The sequence below is a fragment of the Lepus europaeus genome, chromosome 17 (genome assembly GCF_033115175.1).
Source record: "Lepus europaeus isolate LE1 chromosome 17, mLepTim1.pri, whole genome shotgun sequence".
NCBI classification, from domain to species: Eukaryota; Metazoa; Chordata; class Mammalia; order Lagomorpha; family Leporidae; genus Lepus; species Lepus europaeus.
In genome coordinates, this window is record NC_084843.1 from 5,710,129 (window position 1) to 5,729,859 (window position 19,731).

At 47.9% G+C, this 19,731-nt stretch overlaps 1 protein-coding gene across 2 annotated transcripts in view; it reads left to right on the forward strand.

Annotated features, from left to right (window-relative positions):
* Positions 1-19,731, forward strand: part of DHX32 (DEAH-box helicase 32 (putative)) — a 64,496-nt gene that overhangs the window by 6,924 nt on the left and 37,841 nt on the right. The window contains exons 1-3 of one of the 2 annotated variants that reach the window (XM_062215003.1): positions 4,755-4,838; positions 7,686-8,202; positions 17,383-17,576. In XM_062215003.1, the coding sequence (XP_062070987.1) occupies positions 7,924-8,202; positions 17,383-17,576 (473 nt within the window). In that variant the 5' untranslated portion in view covers positions 4,755-4,838; positions 7,686-7,923. Of the gene's footprint in view, positions 1-4,754; positions 4,839-7,685; positions 8,203-17,382; positions 17,577-19,731 lie in introns of those variants that run through there. The other variant, XM_062215002.1, reaches the window with a different exon arrangement.

Genomic DNA, 19,731 nt, shown 5'->3' on the forward strand with positions numbered 1-19,731 from the left:
ATTGTAACCATAGCTTATAAGTAGAAATCTATTTTTAAAAAGATTTTATTTATTAATTTGAAAGTCAGAGGAGGGGGAGGGAGAGGTCCTCCATCTGCTGGTTCACTCCCCAAATGACCACAAAGACCAGGGCTGGGCCAGGCAACAAAGCCAGGAGCTTCATCCAGGTCTTCTACGTGGGTGCAGGGGCCCAAGGACTTGGGCCATCTTCCACTGCTTTCCCAGGCTCATTAGCAGGGAACTGGATCAGAAGTGGAACAGCCGGGACTCGAACTGGTACCCATATAGGATGTCCTTTACCTGCTACTCCACAGCACTGGCCCCAGCAAAAATCTGTTGATCACATAGTCTGTGCATAGCCCTATATTTTCTTGGGGTTGCAAAGATGGCTCAGAAACTCATCTTGCCTTCAGGATGTCTCCAATAAACATGGAGCAAGAGAGAAAAAACAGATCTGAGTAAGTGTGTTGAGGCTGTGCAGTGAGTATTTGGAGCAGTGTTACAGCTTGGCTCCCAGGTCCTGCCTAGCTGAATGTCTGCTTTTGTGAAACTGCTCCCATGAAAGGACAGACTACTGTCAGAAGGTCAGGTAGTGTAGAATTGCTCAGGAGATTCAGAACCCTGCAACACGATGGAACTGCCAGGTTTTTAGGTACAAATGGTAAAATTATAGCTTTTTTTTTTTTTTAATTTTATTTGACAGAGTTATAGACAGATCTTCCTTGCGTTGGTTCACTCCCCAAATGGCTGCTACGGCCAGCACTTCACCGATCTGAAGCCAGGAGCTTCTTCCAGGTCTCCCACGTGGGTGCAGGGGCCCAAGGACTTAGGCCATCCTCCACTGCCCTTCTGGGCCACAGCAGAGAGCTGGACTGGAAGAGGAGCAACCAGGACTAGAACCCAGCGCCCATATGGGATGCTGGCACCACAGGCGGAGGATTAACCTAGTGCACCATGGCGCCGGCCCCTAAATTATAGATTTCTAATATTAGTATTATAGAAAATCCATCCTTAGGGGTTTTTTTCCCTCTATTTGATCTTACATGTAAACATATAAATAAATAATTTATTGCTCAATAGAACATATACATAAATAAATTATTGCTCTATAGAACATGAATGAAGAGACATTAAATGATATTAAAATATTTAATATAATAATATTGATAAATATTAGCATATATTTTTATATTTTTCTCCAAAAAATGCATTGGTGAAATAGAGAGTACTTAAACAAATAGGGAGTTACATAAAACATTTTTTTAAAAAAAGCAAGGGTTTGTGTGTGTATAAACGTGTTCATATATACCTACAGAATTTAGGAAACCTGGGAATTAGGGTAAAAGACTTATTTTCACAGACCTTATGGACAATCACGTAAAATGGTCAAGAAATGTTACATAGTTTTTAGCATTTCTTCGAAAAACTTTTTGTTTTGCATCAGAGTGTCCTCACTGATTTTTCCTTACCGATCTATGAGGTGCAGCTGCTCATGGCCATTGTACCATTTGCTTTAAACTCCTAGAACTGGCTCTCACTAACGACTTTATTAAAATTGTAGGTGGGTGTTGGGCAGATTATAGATAACGTTTCAGAAAATAGAGCAACATCAAATGTACTGGCAGAATTAGAAGGCAAAGCAGAGAGAGAGAAAGGATCAAGAAATGACTACGTGAGTGACACCCAGTGGTATTTAAAATAAAACAGCACAGTTTTATCCTAGCTCTCAAGTCTTCCATGCCTGGGCTGGTCTCTTCTTTGAACTCATCTGGTGTGGAGTCTGCCTGTCTCTGCTATGAACCAGCCATAGTTTTCTTCCCTCAGTTTCTTGTCTGTTAAGGTTAAGGCCTGACCAGTGCTGCCCATCCACACTGCCACCCGCGTGCTCACATGTGGACATGTAATAGGCACTTGAGAGCCCTGCTGTCAGACTGTGTCACCCGTGTGCTCTCAGTGTGGACACGTAGGCAGTGTGGACACGTAGTAGGCACTTGAGCCCTGCCTGTCAGACTGTGTCACCCGCCTGCTCAGTGTGGACACGTAGTAGGCACTTGAGAGCCCTGCTCTCAGACTGTGTCACCCGCGTGCTCTCAGTGCAGGCTCTAGAAGGGACTCAAGTATTGACTGAAAAGGAACTGGAGGATCTGAAAATCCAGGTATTGAGGATAACATGGGGCCGGTGCTGTGGTATATGGCATCCCATATAGGCACTGGTTCAAATCCTGGTTGCTCCACTTCTGATCCAGCTCTCTGCTAACGTGCCTGGGAAAGCAGTAGAAGATGGTCCAAGTGCCTGGGCCCCTGTACCCATGTGGGAGACCCAGAAAAAGCCTCTGTCTTCGTATCAGCCCAGCAGCTGTTGTGGCCGTTGGAGAGTGAACCAGTACATGTAAGACCTTTCTCTCTTTCCCTGTAACTGTGCCTTTCAAATACATGAGTACATCTTAAAAAAACATCTAGTGGGTCTCATTGTAGTGAAATCAGAGTGTCGACTGGCTGTGTTCTTTTCTGGAGAATGGAGGAGAATCCGTTTCCTTGCTTTCTGTGGCATCCGGAGGATGCCCACTGCTTGTTGGCCTACAATCCCCTTGCGCCTCCATCTTCAAAGAGCAGCATTGCGTCTCTCTGACCATTCCGATGTAGTCCTCTCTCTCTGCAGCTAGAAAAGAAAGGATCCTCTGGTGCTAACAGCCCCAGGATTAGGTTGGGCACCTGGATAGTCCAGAACACTCTTCCAATCTCAAGGTCCTTAGCTTGGTCACATTTGTAGGGCTACACTTTTGTCATGCTAGTTACACATTCACAGTCCCAGGGATCAGGACATGTACATCTTTGGGGGCCATTATTCTGCCTGCCATATCCCATAAATCATCCCATGTGGAACTTGAGATAAAAATCCAGTTTTTTTTTTTTTTTTTTTTTTTACCTGAACAATTGGAAGGAACTTAGGGGAACCAGGCTCAAAACTTTGGGGTAGGTGTTGGGAGCTCAGTTTCAGGCATGTGACATTTGAATTGCCTGTGAAGTAGATAGCCAAGTGGGGGATGATGAGCCAGCAGCACACCTGACGCTAGGGTTTAGGAGAGTGGATCTTAAGGACATACAGTGGGAGTCCTCCATGTGCAAGATGGCACCCAAGCCACAGACCAGATGAGATCACCCGGATCCTATAAGAAAGATAAAGGGAGAGGCCCAGGGACTGAGTGTCAGCAACGCCGCAGGTCTCTGCAGGTGCTCAGACTACACAGTGAGAATTTGATAGATGTGAGGAATACGTTTATGTTGAATTGACCATGGAGAAAGATGCAGAAGAGGAGCACCAAATAAAAAAAAAAAAAAAGTGGAGCAGCATGGACACTAACCAGAGCCCAACTGATGCCGGCATCACAGGTGCCGGCTTTACACACCGTGCCACAGCACCAGCCCCTAATTTCAAGTTTTGTTTGCACCAACCTAAAACTTGTAATTTCATTTTTCCATGAACTTTTTGAAGTATCCTTGTGTTCATTTTCTATCATTCCTGTAACATATATAATAGTGATTCATTGTCTTGCAAATTTGGAGCTTAGAAGTACGTAACATGGGGCCGGTGCTGTGGTGTATGGCATCCCATATAGGCACCGGTTCTACTTTTTTGTAAAAAGTCAAGCAACACGTCACCATCTTGCCTCCCTTGCTCCCTCGCAGGCTTGCTCCTTCATTGTCTGTGAATTACATTTCTGGAATTATGGCAGAGCCAACCACACACAAGGCAGCTTCCAAAAGTCCATGGAAAATGGAATTAAAGGATAATGTGAACCTTCCATGAACTTTCTTTTTTTTTTTTTTTAATAAAGATTTATTTATTGGAAAGGCACAGTTGGAGACAGAGACAGATTTTCCATCTGTTGGTTCACTTCCCAAGTGGCCATAACAGCTGAGGCTGGGTCAGACTGAAACTAGGAACTCCATACAAGTCTCCCACGTGGTGGCAGGGCCCCAAGTACTCGGGCCATCTTCCACTGCTTCCCCAGGCGCATTAGCAAGGAGCTGGATTGGAAATGGAACCAGGACTCGAACCAGCACTCGTATGGTATGCCAGTGTCACAAGCAGCGGCGTAAACCTCTGTGGCACAGTGAAGTCATATGGAGAGGACTGGGACGTGGCTTCCTCTTAGGCCAGCTTCTCGTTCTCATGGTGGGCTTGTCTGGTGATGAGGTACGTGGTGCCTTTGCTGATGCTCACTGCAGAGCTGCAGTAGACTGACTTCAAAGCACCGCCTTGGCCGATTGAGTAGCCTGAGTGTATGTGTAGGATAACTTCGCAAGGCAGTAAGTGCCAGTCTTCCACATGGAAGTTCTTGCTACCTCCCTCTGTAACTCTGTCTTTCAAATAAATAAAAATAAATCTTTAAAAAAATAAAAAAGTTCTTGTAGTAGAATGGTGGTTTAAACTTCACAGATTTATTAAGTTTTATTTTGAATTGCATATAACCTACCATAGTATTTGTTTTTCCTTCTTTAGATTGGCACTGTTAAGTTTGCCAAAGGTGAAAACATGGGTCTCTTGGTGTGTCTATCTCGCGGGCAGGGGATGTGGACACTAACGTGGCTCTCCCCAGTCGCAGGGTGCGTGAGGCAAGGTGACGATCCCTGGAGTCAGTGTGCCCAAAACTGAGCCTGTAGTTGAGCTAACACAAATCGTGTGGCAGTAAAACATCCCGATGACCAGATGAATGTGTTTCCCAAAACCCATGCTTTTCCCCTCAGACGCAGTGGATTCAGTGTGGCGCCCGCTGTGGACTCGGCCTTTACAAATGCTCCTGGCAGACACGTCTGGCTGGCTTGTAAGGTGCCAGGTAGGAAAGCGAGTTAGGGAAGCACGCAGACCTCAGGCTGACGTGGGAGCTGGGTCGCTAGGGAGAAGCAGGGCTGCTCCTGTCCCGGTGGCCCCGAGTCATGAGGGAAAGGTTCAGTGTGAGTGCGTTTTGTCAGGAAGACAGACGTTTGGTTAGCTGTTGCTGTAAGACAAACCACCCAGCAACATGGTAGCTTGTGGCAACAGTGACCATTCATTGCCCTGGAGTGAGCAGGCTCCCACGGGGGCTGCTGTCCGTGGGTCACAGTCATCCGGGGGCTCCATTGGGCTGGAGCGTCTCTGGCAGTGTGCTCTCATGGTTGGGTTTTTGCTGCTGTTGACTGCAAGTCCGGCTTCCATCTCCTCCCAGTGGCCCCTCCGGGTGGGTTGGCATCTTGCAGATTGACAACTGGCTCCCAGGGGGAATGTGTCGCACATGGGAGTGCCTCAGAGGTGATTCAGCACCACTGCACTGGGTTCTTAGGCCGCAGTGAGTCACAGGGCCAGCTCAGATTCCCAGGGAAGGAGGAGGATTCCACAGAGCCAGCTCTCCACTGGATGGACAGCAGAGGACGGGTGGTCATCGTCCACTCGCCAGCACAGGCAGGTGTGCACGATGAGTGAGCAGGGGCTTGGGGAGCTCCAGAATGCCGTTGGCCCTGGTAGAAATGATGGTTGTGCTTTCTTATTTCAAGGCAAGCCTTTGTCATCACGGCAATGTAACCTCTATGTGGGGTGAAAACCCTTGGCAGGAATGTTAATTGGAACAAAGAAAAATGTGAGATTAGAACTCTGATGCTTGGAGACCTCAGAATTCACTGTCCTGTGACCTCAGGTTGCAGGTCCTCTGTGGGTTTAGTCTCACCCCACAGTGAAAAGTTTGCAAGTGCACCCATATTAGATGATTGTATTGAATGCATTATAATTCCATCTTAATTTTGAGATAGCTTTCAGAATGAATTTTTAAGGCTGCTACCTGCATAGAGCTAAAAGGTCCTCCTCACAATCTGGTAGTCTGTTTCTTCCTCTTTTAGCTTATCTGTGTGAGTTTTTGTAAGGTCTCTTCTGCTCCTGCATCCACCCTAAAAATATACTTTATGTATTTCTCTGGGCCTATTTTATTTTCTTAAGATTTATTTATTTGAAAGGCAGAGTTAGAGAGAGACATGTCTTCCCTATTTCTCTATTTCACTCCCCAAATGGCTGGGCCAGGCTGAAGTCAGGAGTTTCTTCTTGGTCTCCCACATGAGTGACAGGGACCCAAGCACCTGAGCCATTTTCCGCTGCTTTCCCAGGCCATTAGCAGGGGGCTGCATTGGAAGTGGAGCAGTTGGGGCACAAATCGGCGCCCACACGGGGTGATGGCGTCACAGGCTGTGGCTTAACCCACTGTGCCACAACTCCTATTTTATTAATGTAAGTTGTTAGAAGGCACTCAACAAATACCTCTTGAGGGATTGACTGTTTGCCTGGACCCTTGCTTGTCCACTGGAGAGAGAGCTTTTGTTACTCACCGATTAAGAACTAGCACTTTGAGCCCACTTGGTCTAGCTATCCAAAGCAATAGTTAGGGCAGATCAGGTGCTGGCAAAAGCATAATTCAGTGACAACATATCATGGGCTGTCTTTTGCAATTTTGACTTAATTGTTTTTAAAGATTTATTTATTTGAAAGGCAGAGTTACAGAGAGAGGTAGAAACAGAGAGAAAGGTCTTCCATCTGATAGTTCACTCCCCAAATGGCCGCAACAGCCGGAACTGTGCCAGTCCAAAGCCAGGAGCTTCCTCTAGGTCTCCCACGCGGGTGTAGGGGCCCAAGGACTTGGGCCATCTTCTACTGCTTTCCCAGGCCATAGCAGAGAGCCGGATCAGAAGAGGAGCAGCTGGGACTAGAACTGGCGCCCATATGGGATGCTGGCACTTCAGGCCAGGGTGTTAACCCGCTGCACCAAAGCGCCGGCCCAAGTTGATTGTTTTTTGAAGTTTGACCTGGTTAATGTGCAAGAGGCTGATTTTCAGCAATGTGATCAGATTTTTTTCTTTCTTGATTGCTAGTGATTAGAAGAGGAAAAATCATTACCTGACATGTAGGGGAAAAAAAGTCTTCCCCTCAGAGGTAATTTCTCTTCTTCTGCAATAAAAGGTGTTTTTTTGTTTTGTTTTTGTTTTTGTTTTTTTTTTTGACTGCTGAAATTCCTAGGTTTTCAAGACTAAGGAATCTCAAGAAATACACTGAACAGTTCTGGTTTCATTAACAAAAGACTTTATTAATAAAAACTAGCAGTAACCTCAAGAGGAAAGTGTGAATAACTTCACTTCCCTGGCTTGACTCTTGCACAGGCAAATGTTAAATGAAAGGTGTTTTTTTTTTAATGCTTTCCTTTGAACTAGAGTGTTACTTAAAAAAAAAAAAAAAAAAAGATAGTAACAGACTTCTTATAGCCAGTGTAAGGGGAGCACTCCCTGGCCTTCACAGTTCTGGCTTTTTTAAGGTCCAGCATCTCTTTTGTCCTGGGATTAGGTGGCCACGTGACTGGCTAGCCTCAATCACAACGGCAGGCCCCCTGTTGCTCTCTGTTCACAGGGCTGCCAATGCAGAGGCCTGCGACAGAGGTCAGGGCCGGAGCACCCAGCCCAGCACAGAATCCCTCTCCAAGCAGCCAAGGGAAGAGGGCCTCCAGCTGAACTCGGGGAGCTCGCCTAGGATCCCCGGACTTTTAAGCAGACAGCAGAAGTGACAGACAGTAGCCAGTTAAGAGAAAGCGACAGCGCTCTCGTCTCGGATGCCTGTGCTTTCTAACGTCTGGTGTGTGTGCCTGACTCTACAGTGTACTCTGTTTGTTTTTCAGTGTGGCTCGTTGGCAGTTATTTAACGTGCTGAAACGTGCCGGCAGCCGTCAGCACGCGGGTGACACCGCAGCGGAGAGCAGTGCGGTCTGCAGAATTTCACCTCCGGAACCTCGCACTGGCCTCCTGGGCAGGGGCGTCTGTGTCTGTGTGAGTAGACCTTCCACCTGTCGCGATGGGTTATTGACAGGAGAAACCTGACTGTGGGATGTCAGCCGCCTGAGATCCCTGTTGGACAAGATGGAAGAAGAGCTGGAATGTCCAAACTCGTCCCCGGAAAAACGCTATTTTCCGGAATCCCTGGATTCCAGCGATGGAGATGAGGAAGGCGTTTTGGCCTGTGAGGACTTGGAACTGAACCCTTTTGATGGACTGCCCTACTCGTCACGCTACTACAAGCTTCTGAAGGAAAGAGAGGACCTCCCGATATGGAAGGAGAAGTACTCCTTTATGGAGAGCCTGCTGCAGAATCAGGTCGTGATCGTTTCAGGAGATGCCAAGTGTGGCAAGAGCTCTCAGGTGAGTGACGCTGCCAGCCTGCATGCTGGCTGCATTGCACTGTCACGTCAGTACCTGCAGGTCCCAGCAGGGTCTCCTGCCTTAGGAACAGTCATACCTAAACCAAACAGCAAAACAGATTCGCAATTCAGGGGCAACCTCTAAGTCACTTACCTAATTTTATTCATTTCAAAGCCAGCTGAACTACATTAACACTTAGATCTGTGTTTGGTGTACCACTGATTTCTCTCTTAATAGGTGGGAAAAAATCCATTCGCATTAGCTCAGTGTGCCGATTGGACTTCAAAAACGTGAGCGATGTTTGCCCACTGTGGTTTGTGCATGCCCAGTGGTCTGATCACCAGGGTAGGAAGATGTGCGTGTTGGTGAAGTGGCTGTCAAAATTCAAAAGCACAAAGAAATGACTGAGTAGCTAGCTAGGATCCAGGCCTGGGGTCACACAGGGCGAGGATTAGAGTTGTGAAAAGATGTGAGGGCTTCTGAAAATGATGCAGTTGATTGGAACACGGAACAGCTCATGAGTCAGGCAGCACTCGGGCCCGGAAGAGGCTCCCAGAGCCCTGCTGCAGGGAGCTTGCACAGGCGGAAGGAAGACGGAACGGGCCTGGCGGGTTGGAAGATAGCCGTCAGCTGCTGGTGGGTGAAGTCTCCAGTTTCACTGGACTGTGCGCCTTGGGCTTTGGTTGGCTTACGCAGGAGCTTAAGGTGCTGGAGCTGCCCCAGCCTAATGACCTCATTTTTCTTTTCTTTCTTTTTTTTAAGATTTATTTATTTATCTATCTATTTATTTGGAAGTCAGAATAAGAGAGAGACAGAAAGATCTTCCATCTGCTGGTTCTCTCCCCCAAATGGCCACACAGCCAGGGCTGGCTCAGGCCAAAACCAGGAGCCAGGAACTCTATCCGTGTCTCCCACATGGGTGCCAGGGGTCTAAGTACTTGGGCCATCTTCTGCTGCTTCCCCAGGCACATTAGCAGGGAGCTGGATCAGAAGTCAAACAGCTGGGACTTGAACTGGTGCCCATATGAGATGCCAGTGCTGCAGCTGGTGCCTTAAACCCTTTGCCAGCCCCAGTGAACCTTTTTTTTTTTTTTTCTAAAAAAAAAAAAAAAAACAGGGTAATGTAGGAGAGAAAGAAGTAAATTTTTCTGTCTTTCATAGTTCTTAACTAGTACTCCCTGTAACAAAAGACAGATTAGCAGGAGAAAAGCAAACCCGAGTTTATTAACAGGTACACCTCGTGCGTACAGGGGAGATCACACAGCAGCCTGAGCAGAAGTCTAGAGTAGACCTCAGAGAAGGTGTCTACACTTCGGGCCTCGATGCCGTCATTCCCTGCAGTGATGGGAGAAGAGCAGTGAACAGCCTGCCTCAGCTGAGCCGGGGTGGGGCTGCACTTTCACAGATGTGGGTCACTGTGCAGACTGACATTGGCCCCACTCTGCTGGGCAAGTCTCTGTTGCAGAAGGGCAGCTTCTCAGAGCCACTCCTGCACCTGCCGTTTCTCTCAGTGGTCAGTGCGCCAAAGATGCTTTAGGATGGCACCTTCTGGCCTCCTGCAGTCACATGGCAGGGTAGTGTGTCCTGAGCTCCCAGTGTTAGAGCGTTTATGAACACTTCCTGTCCCATAAGTAAGAAAAGTAAACATTTCTAATTGAGCTCGGGTCACTGCATTTCAACTTGAAGTTTTGGCTTAAATGAGATCTGTATTTTACCCTTAAATTGGAGATTCTTGTGATGTGAGAATTAGAATAGACCGCAGAGGTCATCTGATGGTACCCCTTCATCTCCAGATAACGTTGTGGCCCAGGGGATCTGAAAGCCACGTGATCCAGTGTCATCGCATGACTTTCTGGATTGGAATGAAAAGAATTCTTCCCCCTGTATATTGCTGCCTTCACAGTGTTTATTATCTCTGGCGCCCACTTGTTTTAAGTGTAATTTGAAGCGGGGGAGGGCTTGACAAAAGGTATTTTCAAGTCTAGTACCAAGGGTTTGTTGTGATTTATTGTCATGAAGAGTTGTTACAATGAATGATTTCAGTTCATCAAGATAATGTTGAGAACTGGATGGGTGTAATTTTCCTGATTTCTGTGGACAAATGTCAAGGTTAAACTTTTCTTGAAGTTTATTTTATAATAATTTCACATTTTACAAAAAAGTTACAAAAACAAGACCAAGATTCTCCTTACATTGTTCACCCAGGTGCCCAAGTGCAATGCTGTTCAGCACGTTTCTTTATCACTCCCTCTCTCCCTCTTCCTTCCACACACACACATACCTGTCTGCACCCTGAGCCTCAGTCAGTTGAGGGCACCATGGCTTTAACTCCACAGCCTTCAGTGAGTTCACTAGAAACAGTGCACAGTCACAATGTAACTATCTGAGTCTGGAATACAATGTTGATAGCCCGTGTGGTCATTTCCAGACAACTGCATGAATTCCCCACCAGTGCATCTAAGAGAACCTTCTTTTCTAGTCTGAAATCCAATCACAGTCACGGTGCAGTTAGTTCACTGTTAGGGTTGCTCAGTCTCCTTTGATCTGAAGCAGCTCCGTAGTCTCTGCTTGTCCTTTGTGACCTTGACATTATTTTTAAAGCACAAGGCCTCCCTCTCTCTCTCTATCTCTCTTTCTGTTTGAGAGACAAGGAGACAGCAACAAGTAGATGACAGAGCAAGCTCCCATCCTCTGGTTCACTCCCCAAATGCCTACAACAGCCTGGCTAGGCCAAGCGAACCCAGGAGCCTGGGGTCAACCCAGGTCTCCCAGGAACTCAACCACTTGGGCCATCACTGCTGCCTCCCAGGATGCACATCAGCTGGAAGCTGGAACCGGGACTCCAGCCTGGGTCCTCTGATGTGGGTGTAGGCGTCAGCTCCATCTTGACCACCAGGCCAGACCCTCGCTGTGACCTTGACGTGTTCAAAGAGCAAAAGTCAGTTACTCTGTAGATGGTCCCCCAGTCTGAATGTGTCTGGTGTTTCCTTCAGGGGTTACGGTCAAGCTGTGCCCCTGTGGTCTCCTCTGGCTGCGGTACATCGGGAGGCGGGCGGTGTGGATTCTTCCCGTGCTTGACCCTTGCTGAGGTGTCCGCCTGGTTCTAGCTCCTATTTTCCCCGTGATCATTTGGGAGATGAGTGCTTGCAAACCATGTAAAACGTGCTTCTCAGCATGTGTTCACCACCAGCTAGCATCCTTTGGTGATTGCTCCTTTTCAGTTATTACATGGGTTGCAACCAAATGATGGTTTTTATCAATCGGACGTGGCTTCTGCATTTGCTATTTGGAATTCTTCTGTGAGGCTGACCTTCTTCATCTTTATCACGATTTATTCACTGATTCGTGTCAGGGTGAGTGTGTAAACTTCCGTGTTATCTCATGGACACTCATTACAAAGCCCATTAACTCTGTTGCTGACATGATCTCTGATGTGGTCGGTGGGAGCAGCCTCCACGTGTCCAGCGTGTCTTCTGACTTTACCCCACCGTTTTTGAGCCTTTTTTTGGCTTCTGGATGCAGTGAGATGTCCAGGCTTTACAAGTGCATGCCCTGGACCCCATAGGAAGCGGCGGTTTCTCGCAGAGTCCTGGTCCTGGTGTTGAGGACCGTATTTAGACACAGCTCCTTGTCTTGCAAACCCAGAGCTCACGCGGCTGCCTCCGCTCCTAGGAACGCACTGCGGGGTTTGTGTGGCCTCCCTGCTCCGTGAGAGACGAGGCTGCCATCGTCCACAGCCTTTTCTTACTTCTTCCTCAGTCTTTGAGTGCTCGCAGTGGGGTTTCAGAATGACTGACCCACGCTGAAGCGGAAAAAAAGTTTGCAAATAAGTTGCCATTTAGAATACATGATCTGTAAAAATGAGAATTGTTATCATGTGTTAGCCTAGAACTGGTTGCCTATGGAATTTTAAGTTGTTTATCATTTTGATAAATCTTGTCTTCTGTTAAGTGGGAGGGGCTTCCGGGGCAGTATATGTTTTTGGGTTAAGCTAAGTAAAAAATAATACAAAAACAGTGAGAAACTGTTTCTACTCCAAGCTAATTTTACTAGTAGGAGTGTTGGTTGTTTACTTAATTCTGGAAACAACTTGGTTAAAGAGTTCATGAGATACTTTTTTATTCCTCAGAGTTTTTGTTTTTTGGTTTTTTTTGTTTGTTTGTTTGTTTGTTTGTTTTTTGTTTTTTTAGTTTTTCCATGATATGCATTTCCACAAACTTTTTTTTCAACTTTTATTTAATAAATATAAATTTTCAAAGTACAACTTTTGGATTATAGCAGCTTCTCCCCCAATAACTCCTTCCCACCTGCAACCATCCCATCTGCCACTCCCTCTCCCATCCCATTCTTCATCAGGATTCATTTTCAATTATCTTTATATACAGAAGATCAACTTAGCATATACTAAGTAAAGATTTCGACAGACTGCACCCACACAGATACACAAAATATAGAGTACTGTTTGAGTACTAGTTTTACCATTAATTCCCATAGTACAATGCATTAAGAACAGAGATCCTACATGGGGAGTAAGTGCACAGAGACTCCTATTGTTGATTTAACAATTGACACTCTTGTTTATGGCGTCAGTAATCACCCAAGTCTCTTATCATGAGTTGCCAAGGCTATGGAAGCCTCTTGAGTTCACAAACTCCGATCTTACTTAGACAAGGCCATAGTCAAAGTGGAAGTTCACTCTTCCCTTCAGATAAAGGTACCTCCTTCTTTGATGGCCCGTTCTTTCCACTGCACTGGGATCTCACTCACAGAGATCTTTCATTTAGGGTTTTGTTTTGTTTTGTTTGCCAGAGTGTCTTGGCTTTCCATGCCTGAGAAACTCTCATGGGATTTTTAGCCAGATCTGAATTTTAAGAGGAAAATAAAAGGCCTGTGGTTCTCCGGTGCAGGTGCAGTGGAGACTCTGGTGTCACTGCCCTGGGGAGGAGCCCACAGCTCCCTGTGCTCCCAGAACCTTTTCCTGGCAGCCTTTTGGAGCAGACACCTGCACGAGACGGTACATTTTTGAGCTGTTTTGCTTACTTCTGCCTCTCTAGCTTTTGTTACGAAATGTCACTAGAGCGGTGGATCTGTGGGATGCATAAGCCTGGAGCAGCTGAGTGGCCCTGGACACCTCTGCCTTGCCCGCCAGTGACTGCTGGTAGATTCCACCTGATGCACTGCGTGCCCTGGGACAGCAGCCGTGTGACAGACACCTGGTTCAGAAGGGGCCGCTCCTCTTAGAGCCGTGTCACTGAAGGACTCACGATGGGGGAGTTGGCCGTCTGTAAGATGCTCTCCGCTCGAGGGGTGTTGGTTCTGGTCACAGCGTAAAAGGTACCATACGTGTCAGGTGCTGGGGAATTTAAGAGAAGAAGGCAGACTACAGTGCCACACGAGAGCCTAGGACCTCTGGCACGGGAGCATCATGCCTTGCAGAGGTGGCGCTCCCCACCTTCGCTCTTAGTTAACCACACACGTGCTCGCTGAGGTCGCCAGTCCCTGGCAGTGGGCGAGAAGGACAGCACGTTCCCTCTGGGATCACTCAGGGGGTGTCTGCTGGCCCCAGTGGCAGTGGAGAGAGCTGTGTGCAGGTGCTTGATGGCAGTGGAGAGAGCTGTGTGCCCTTGACTGCTCCAGATCTGTTGCAGGATCCTATTGGAGATCTCCCTGCAACCCACCCTGAGGATCTGGACCCAGCCCTCCCGGAATCCAGCAGCCCAGTCGGGACGAGGGCGTCTTGGCTTCCCTTTCGGCGTTTGTACAGTGTGGGCCCTCTAGTTACTGACGTCAGTGCACAAGGCCATGATGGAGATTGCACTGTGGTTACCCACGGACTCCTCCTACCTGTGCTTGTAGTAGCAGATCAGTCAGAGGCCGAGTGGTTCCCTCCCCGGCAGCAGATAAGAGGCCAGGGGTGCAGGCTCCCACCGTCCACTCTTTCATTGGCTGCCTCCCCTGCGTACCCCAGAGTTGAATCAGGGAAGCCACTGGGACAGAGCATGAGGCCTGTGCCACTGCTCAGGCTTTCGTGTGTTTGGCTCATACAGACAGGACTGCATTTAGAAAAGGAGTTGTGGGGCTGGCACTGCGCTGCAGCAGGTTACGCTGCCGCCTGCTGCACCAGCCTCCCATTTGGGTGCCAGTTCAAATCCTGGTTACTCCACTTCTGATCCAGCTCCCTGCTAATGCACCTGGGAAAGCAGCAGAGGATGGCCCAAGTGCTTGGACCCCTGCACCCACATGGAAGATGCCAGTGAAGCTCCTGGCTCCTGGCTTTGTCCTGATCCAGCCCTGGTCATTGTGACCATTTGGGGATTGAACCGGTAGATGGAAGAGTCTCTCTCTCCCCCTGGCTGGGAACTGGAAGTCGGGTCCATTCTGGCTGCTTCCTGGGAGTGTGATTTTGGACAGAGCACCTCTCGGGGTCTGCTTCCCCCATGGACAAGATGGGGGCGTTGGCCCACGGGCCTTGCAGAGATTGCCTTCAGCTCTGGCCCTCTGGGACTGCCTAGCTGACCTGTAGCTTTGACCTCTCCCCTGGGTGGTCCCAGCATGGCTGCACGGCTGCACATGGGTGTCCTGCTGAGCTGACCTTCATGCTGACTCTCCTGCAGGTTGTCTTCCTTCTTTTGTAACTCATCACCACCTCCCATCAAAAAAAACAACAAAAAACTTAACAGTGTTCTTGTTAATGATACTGTTACCTTCATATTTATGTCTGAACTCGGGATATCTGTTTTCTTTCTATGTGATTAGTCTGCTAGTGGGCACTGCTTGTTCTTCCCTCGCAACAATGCCCCTGGATTTGACTATTCCTCTCCTATGCTAAGTCCTCGGCCCAAGTCTCCTCTTGGAAATCATCATGTCCTTATCATCCATCTGTCTGTCCATCATCTGTCCAAATGTGTATTCTCTCTGCTGTGTGTCAGGTACTCGATTGAGTACTGGGGACAAATTCAAAACATACATGTAGAGCTTAAGGTCATCCTGTCCAGTGGGAGGCAGGTTCAAACTGGCAGTTTTCGTAGTTTTTCACATGAATGATGCTTGTCTTGGCTAGCAACCCTAGACGCGGGCCCTGGAGTGAAGAGCACCAGTTTAAGAATCAAGGATTTGGCATGAATAAAAATTACCTGCTAGGGAGTGAGGGAGACAAAATTTTACATGAATTCGGACTTAGATTGGTGACCTTAAAGCGAGATAGACTACATAAAATCATAGAATCTAAAAGTATTTCTGGACAGTTTAAGACATTGATTTGTCCTTCAGCAAATAGTTTTTGAGTCCTGGGATTATTTAATTACCAAGACAAATAGGTCTCAGCTCTCTCAGAGGGGAGTCTGGAGTCTGCCCCAGGAACAGACCAGCAACCCTGTCTGGAAATGCGCTGTGAGATCTCACACCTAGGGGGCGACAGCGAGCACCACCGGGAAAATAACTGGCGCGTTCTCATCCACCCAGCCGGTTGGTTTACAGGTAAGGACACAGCGCAGGACAGTCGTGATCTACTCAGAGCCAGGCCTGCAACGTCTCCCTTTGTATTTCCTGATTCTCGTCTTGATTCTAGATTTCCTGAGGGCAGCGTCCTAAGCTTTCCCCTTTCATAGAACAAAGTAGGCGTAGAGGAAATGATAATTGTCTACCTGTTGACAAGGCTGACACCTATCTCAGGGAGGAAGTGCATTTGTGCTTTTAGTCATGGGGGGATCTGCAGTGTAACAACATTTTGGAGCTAATACTTTCTGTAAGTTTATTTTTTAAATGACAGTGAGGATTAAAACCTAAGAATTCCATAAGTCTAGTGAATAGCAGATCTCAAGGTAATTCAAGATGCTACAACTTCTGAATACCTTGGCTCTATTTCAAAACATTCTTAGAATGATTGATTTTTAAAATGCATATAACAAAGCGTAAGTTATTGAGGGTGCCTTAAGATTGCAACTCGACTCAGTGGTTCTATAATAATTATTACAAATGAACTTGGTAAAAAATCAGATGCTTCACAATATATTAGAAAAAGGACTTTTAAAATAAAATGGCTTAAGAGCAGCCTTGTGTGGAATTGATTTTCTGAATCTAAATGACTGATCATCTCATTGGATTTATTTTAAATTGTCTTTAGAAAATAATAAATTATCGGTACATTTTAGCTTTTTTTATTATTTATTATTTATTTTTTATTTTTTTGACAGGCAGAGTGGATAGTGAGAGAGAGAGAGACAGAGAAAGGTCTTCCTTTTGGCCGTTGGTTCGTCCCCCAATGGCCGCCGCGGCCGGCGCACCACGCTGATCCGAAGCCAGGAGCCAGGTGCTTCTCCTGGTCTCCCATGGAGTGCAGGGCCCAAGCACTTGGGCCATCCTCCACTGCCTTCCCGGGCCATAGCAGAGAGCTGGCCTGGAAGAGGGGCAACCGGGACAGAATCCAGCACCCCGACCGGGACTAGAACCTGGTGTGCCGGTGCCACAAGGCGGAGGATTAGCCTGTTGAGCCACGGCGCCGTCCCATTTTAGCTTTTAATAGCAGAGAAATCTTAAGTAGGCTTATGTGGCTATTATGATTATTTAGATTTAAATGTAAATCTTTGATATTAAGTCACTATTGTTTCATCTAAAGACTACTGAATATTTACATTGTTAAAACACAGTGGCTGACACCAGAAGCTGTGTTTTTAATGGGACTTTATTACAATCAGAACAACAGTAAGCATCTGTAACCATGCTAGCCTTTGTGGACACACAGCTTAGGTTAAAAACATTTCTACCGCGGCGGCCATTGGAGGGTGAACCAACGGCAAAAGGAAGACCTTTCTCTCTGTCTCTCTCTCTCACTGTCCACTCTGCCTGTCAAAAATTTAAAAAAAAAAAAACAAAAAAACAAAAAAAAACATTTCTTTCATTTTGCTCTTATCCCTTTTTTCTTCTGGAAGTCGGACTGACAGGTTGACGGCTTCAGTCCCCTGCTAACTCCTGTTTGTTCTTGCCTTCGTCTACTGGTAATAAGCATGTGTCATGCAGAGTGGTCAGAGTTTCGCTAAGATACGATGCCACGCAGCCCACGGGTGGCTCGGTGGTGAAAGGCCTCATCGCTCAGACGAGCCCTGCGGTAGGACAGAGCTGCCGCGTGTTGTCGTTGCTGCCGTTTGCACAGCGGGAGCTGACCCTGTCTCTTTCCCGTTGAAGGTTCCTCAGTGGTGTGCTGAATATTGCCTTTCCATCCACTACCAGCACGGGGGCGTGATATGCACACAGGTCCACAAGCAGACTGCAGTCCAGCTCGCCCTGCGAGTAGCCGACGAAATGGATGTTAACATTGGCCACGAAGTTGGCTACGTGATCCCTTTTGAGAACTGCTGTACCAGTGAAACGATCCTGAGGTTGGTTTCTGGAAGTTTCATGTGCTGCCCTGATGACTCTTGGCTTGGGTTCTGCAGTCCTGAGAGCGTTGTCCTTGCCCTGTCCCTGCTCAGCATCCGGGTGATGGTAACTGGCCTCCCGTCACCAGCCTGACACACACCAGTTGCTTTCTCACATTGGCATCACCAGAAGTTGCTCATCTCAGCTGCTTCCATGACTCCCATAGTCCTCAGCATAAAGGTACAACCTGTTACTTTGGACCCCAAGCGCCCGCAGGCTTCCACTTCCAGCGTGCTGCCTCACAACGGGGCTGCATTATTGCTGGCGCCACCGTGTGGGCCCTGTCCCCCTCTGTGTGCCCCACACCGCTGCCTTCATGCCTAGCATCCCCTGTGCTTGGAATGCCTGTGTCTCTTCTGGGCTTGTCTCGTTCTGAGTGGTGCAAGAGTCCCAGCTCTCCCACAGCATAAATCAGGAAACTCGCCGCTGGGCTTGGGCAATCCTTGCTCTCCCTCCACCATGGTAGTTTAGATCTGCATCTCTCAAATCGTCATTTTCAGAGTCGTGTGGGTCCCATGAAGCCTTTTCTGTGGCTGCCACGTACAGAATCTCTTGTTGTCGTGTTGTTCAGATGCATTGTGAGATTTCCTATGAATAAGTGTTCCAAAAGCTTGATGAAAGGGAGAAAAGAAAAGGGACAGAGAAAGCAGAAACACTGGAAAAGTCACTGCTTTGGGCCAGTGTTAGGTCAAGGCCCCATAGAAGGTTGTGGCAGTCTGTGCAACAGCCCCAAGACAGTCGGTCAGAGCTTGCGGTCAACAGCCGCGATGGCACCGCCTGCCCGCCCAGATCTGTGTCTGAGGTCTGTGTCTCCGCACATCCAGAGCTGCCGGGGCAGCCTTCCAGTGTGCCACCACAGCACTCTGGAAGCTCTGCCTTAGAATGCCAGGCCAGGGTGGCTTTTGCACACCCACGCCTGTGGTGGCTGGCACACTTGCCCCATGCAGGATGCTCAGCTACTTTGACGGTGGCAGTAGGAGCCTGGCCTTGTCCCAGCCCAGCTGTGGCACACCCTGCTGCGTTTCTGGTCCTCCTGAGTCATGGAACTAGTGTGCGCTGGTAACTTCTGCATTGTGTAAGTGCACGTGAGTGAGCCAGAAGGAACCGTTAAAGCTCCCTGAAGCTTCGCACCCACAGACCAGCCGGAGAGCAGCACAGGCCCAGCTTAGCACCCGCAGACCAGCCGGAGAGCAGCACAGGACCACACTTACACGTCGGGGAAGGGCAGATTCATTCTGGACCTTTTTCCTTTTCAAGTGGTCTTTCAAATTATCTCCATTTTAATTAAATGATGGCTATGACTAGGGCCTAAAGTTAATGCATTTATTTTAAAATCTGTAATGCCATCAGACTCTGGAAACCCTTTGGAAAGAACCCATGGTATGGTTATTTTTCAAATAAAACATAGCAGTTTTATCTTAATACTAAGATAATTAATTGTATATGCCTGACTCCTTATCTTGTATCTGCATAGCTACAGAGGTAAATAATTGTGGGGAGATGAATAACGTTGTCAGAGATCAGACATGCCTCACCCTTCAAACGTCTACCACATTTTGGAGGTGCCTTTCGTGGGGTGGTTTTATGGTGAAAACCCAGGCATTCAGTTCTGACGGCCAAAGGACAACAGCTGATCCCAGGGCAGTCTTAGTTCTGGTTGCCTGCAGCACACCTTGGCTGACGTGACCAGCGCTCTCAGGTGTGCCGGGGCCACGTGTAAGGGCACCTTCCACGTGGATAGAAATGAACGGTGACCACTGCAGGTTCTGCTTCCGTCTGCATTGCTACCCCGCCTTGTCCTCTCGTTTTGTGTTTGTTTTGTGTTAAGATATATTTGAAGGACAGAGCTACAGACAGGGAGAGACACAGAGAGAGAGAGAGATCTTCCTTCCACTGGTTCATTCCCAAAATGGCCACAGCAGCTGGGGCCAGGCCAGGCCAAAGCCAGGAGCTAGGAACTCCTTCTGGGTCTCCAGGTTGTGGTAGGGGTCCAGTCACTCGGGCCATCTTGTGCTGCCTTCCCAGGTGCATTAGCAGAGAGATGGAGCGGAAGTGGGGCAGCTGGGACTTGAACTGGCATAGATATGGGACGCTGGTGTCACAGGCAGTGGCTTA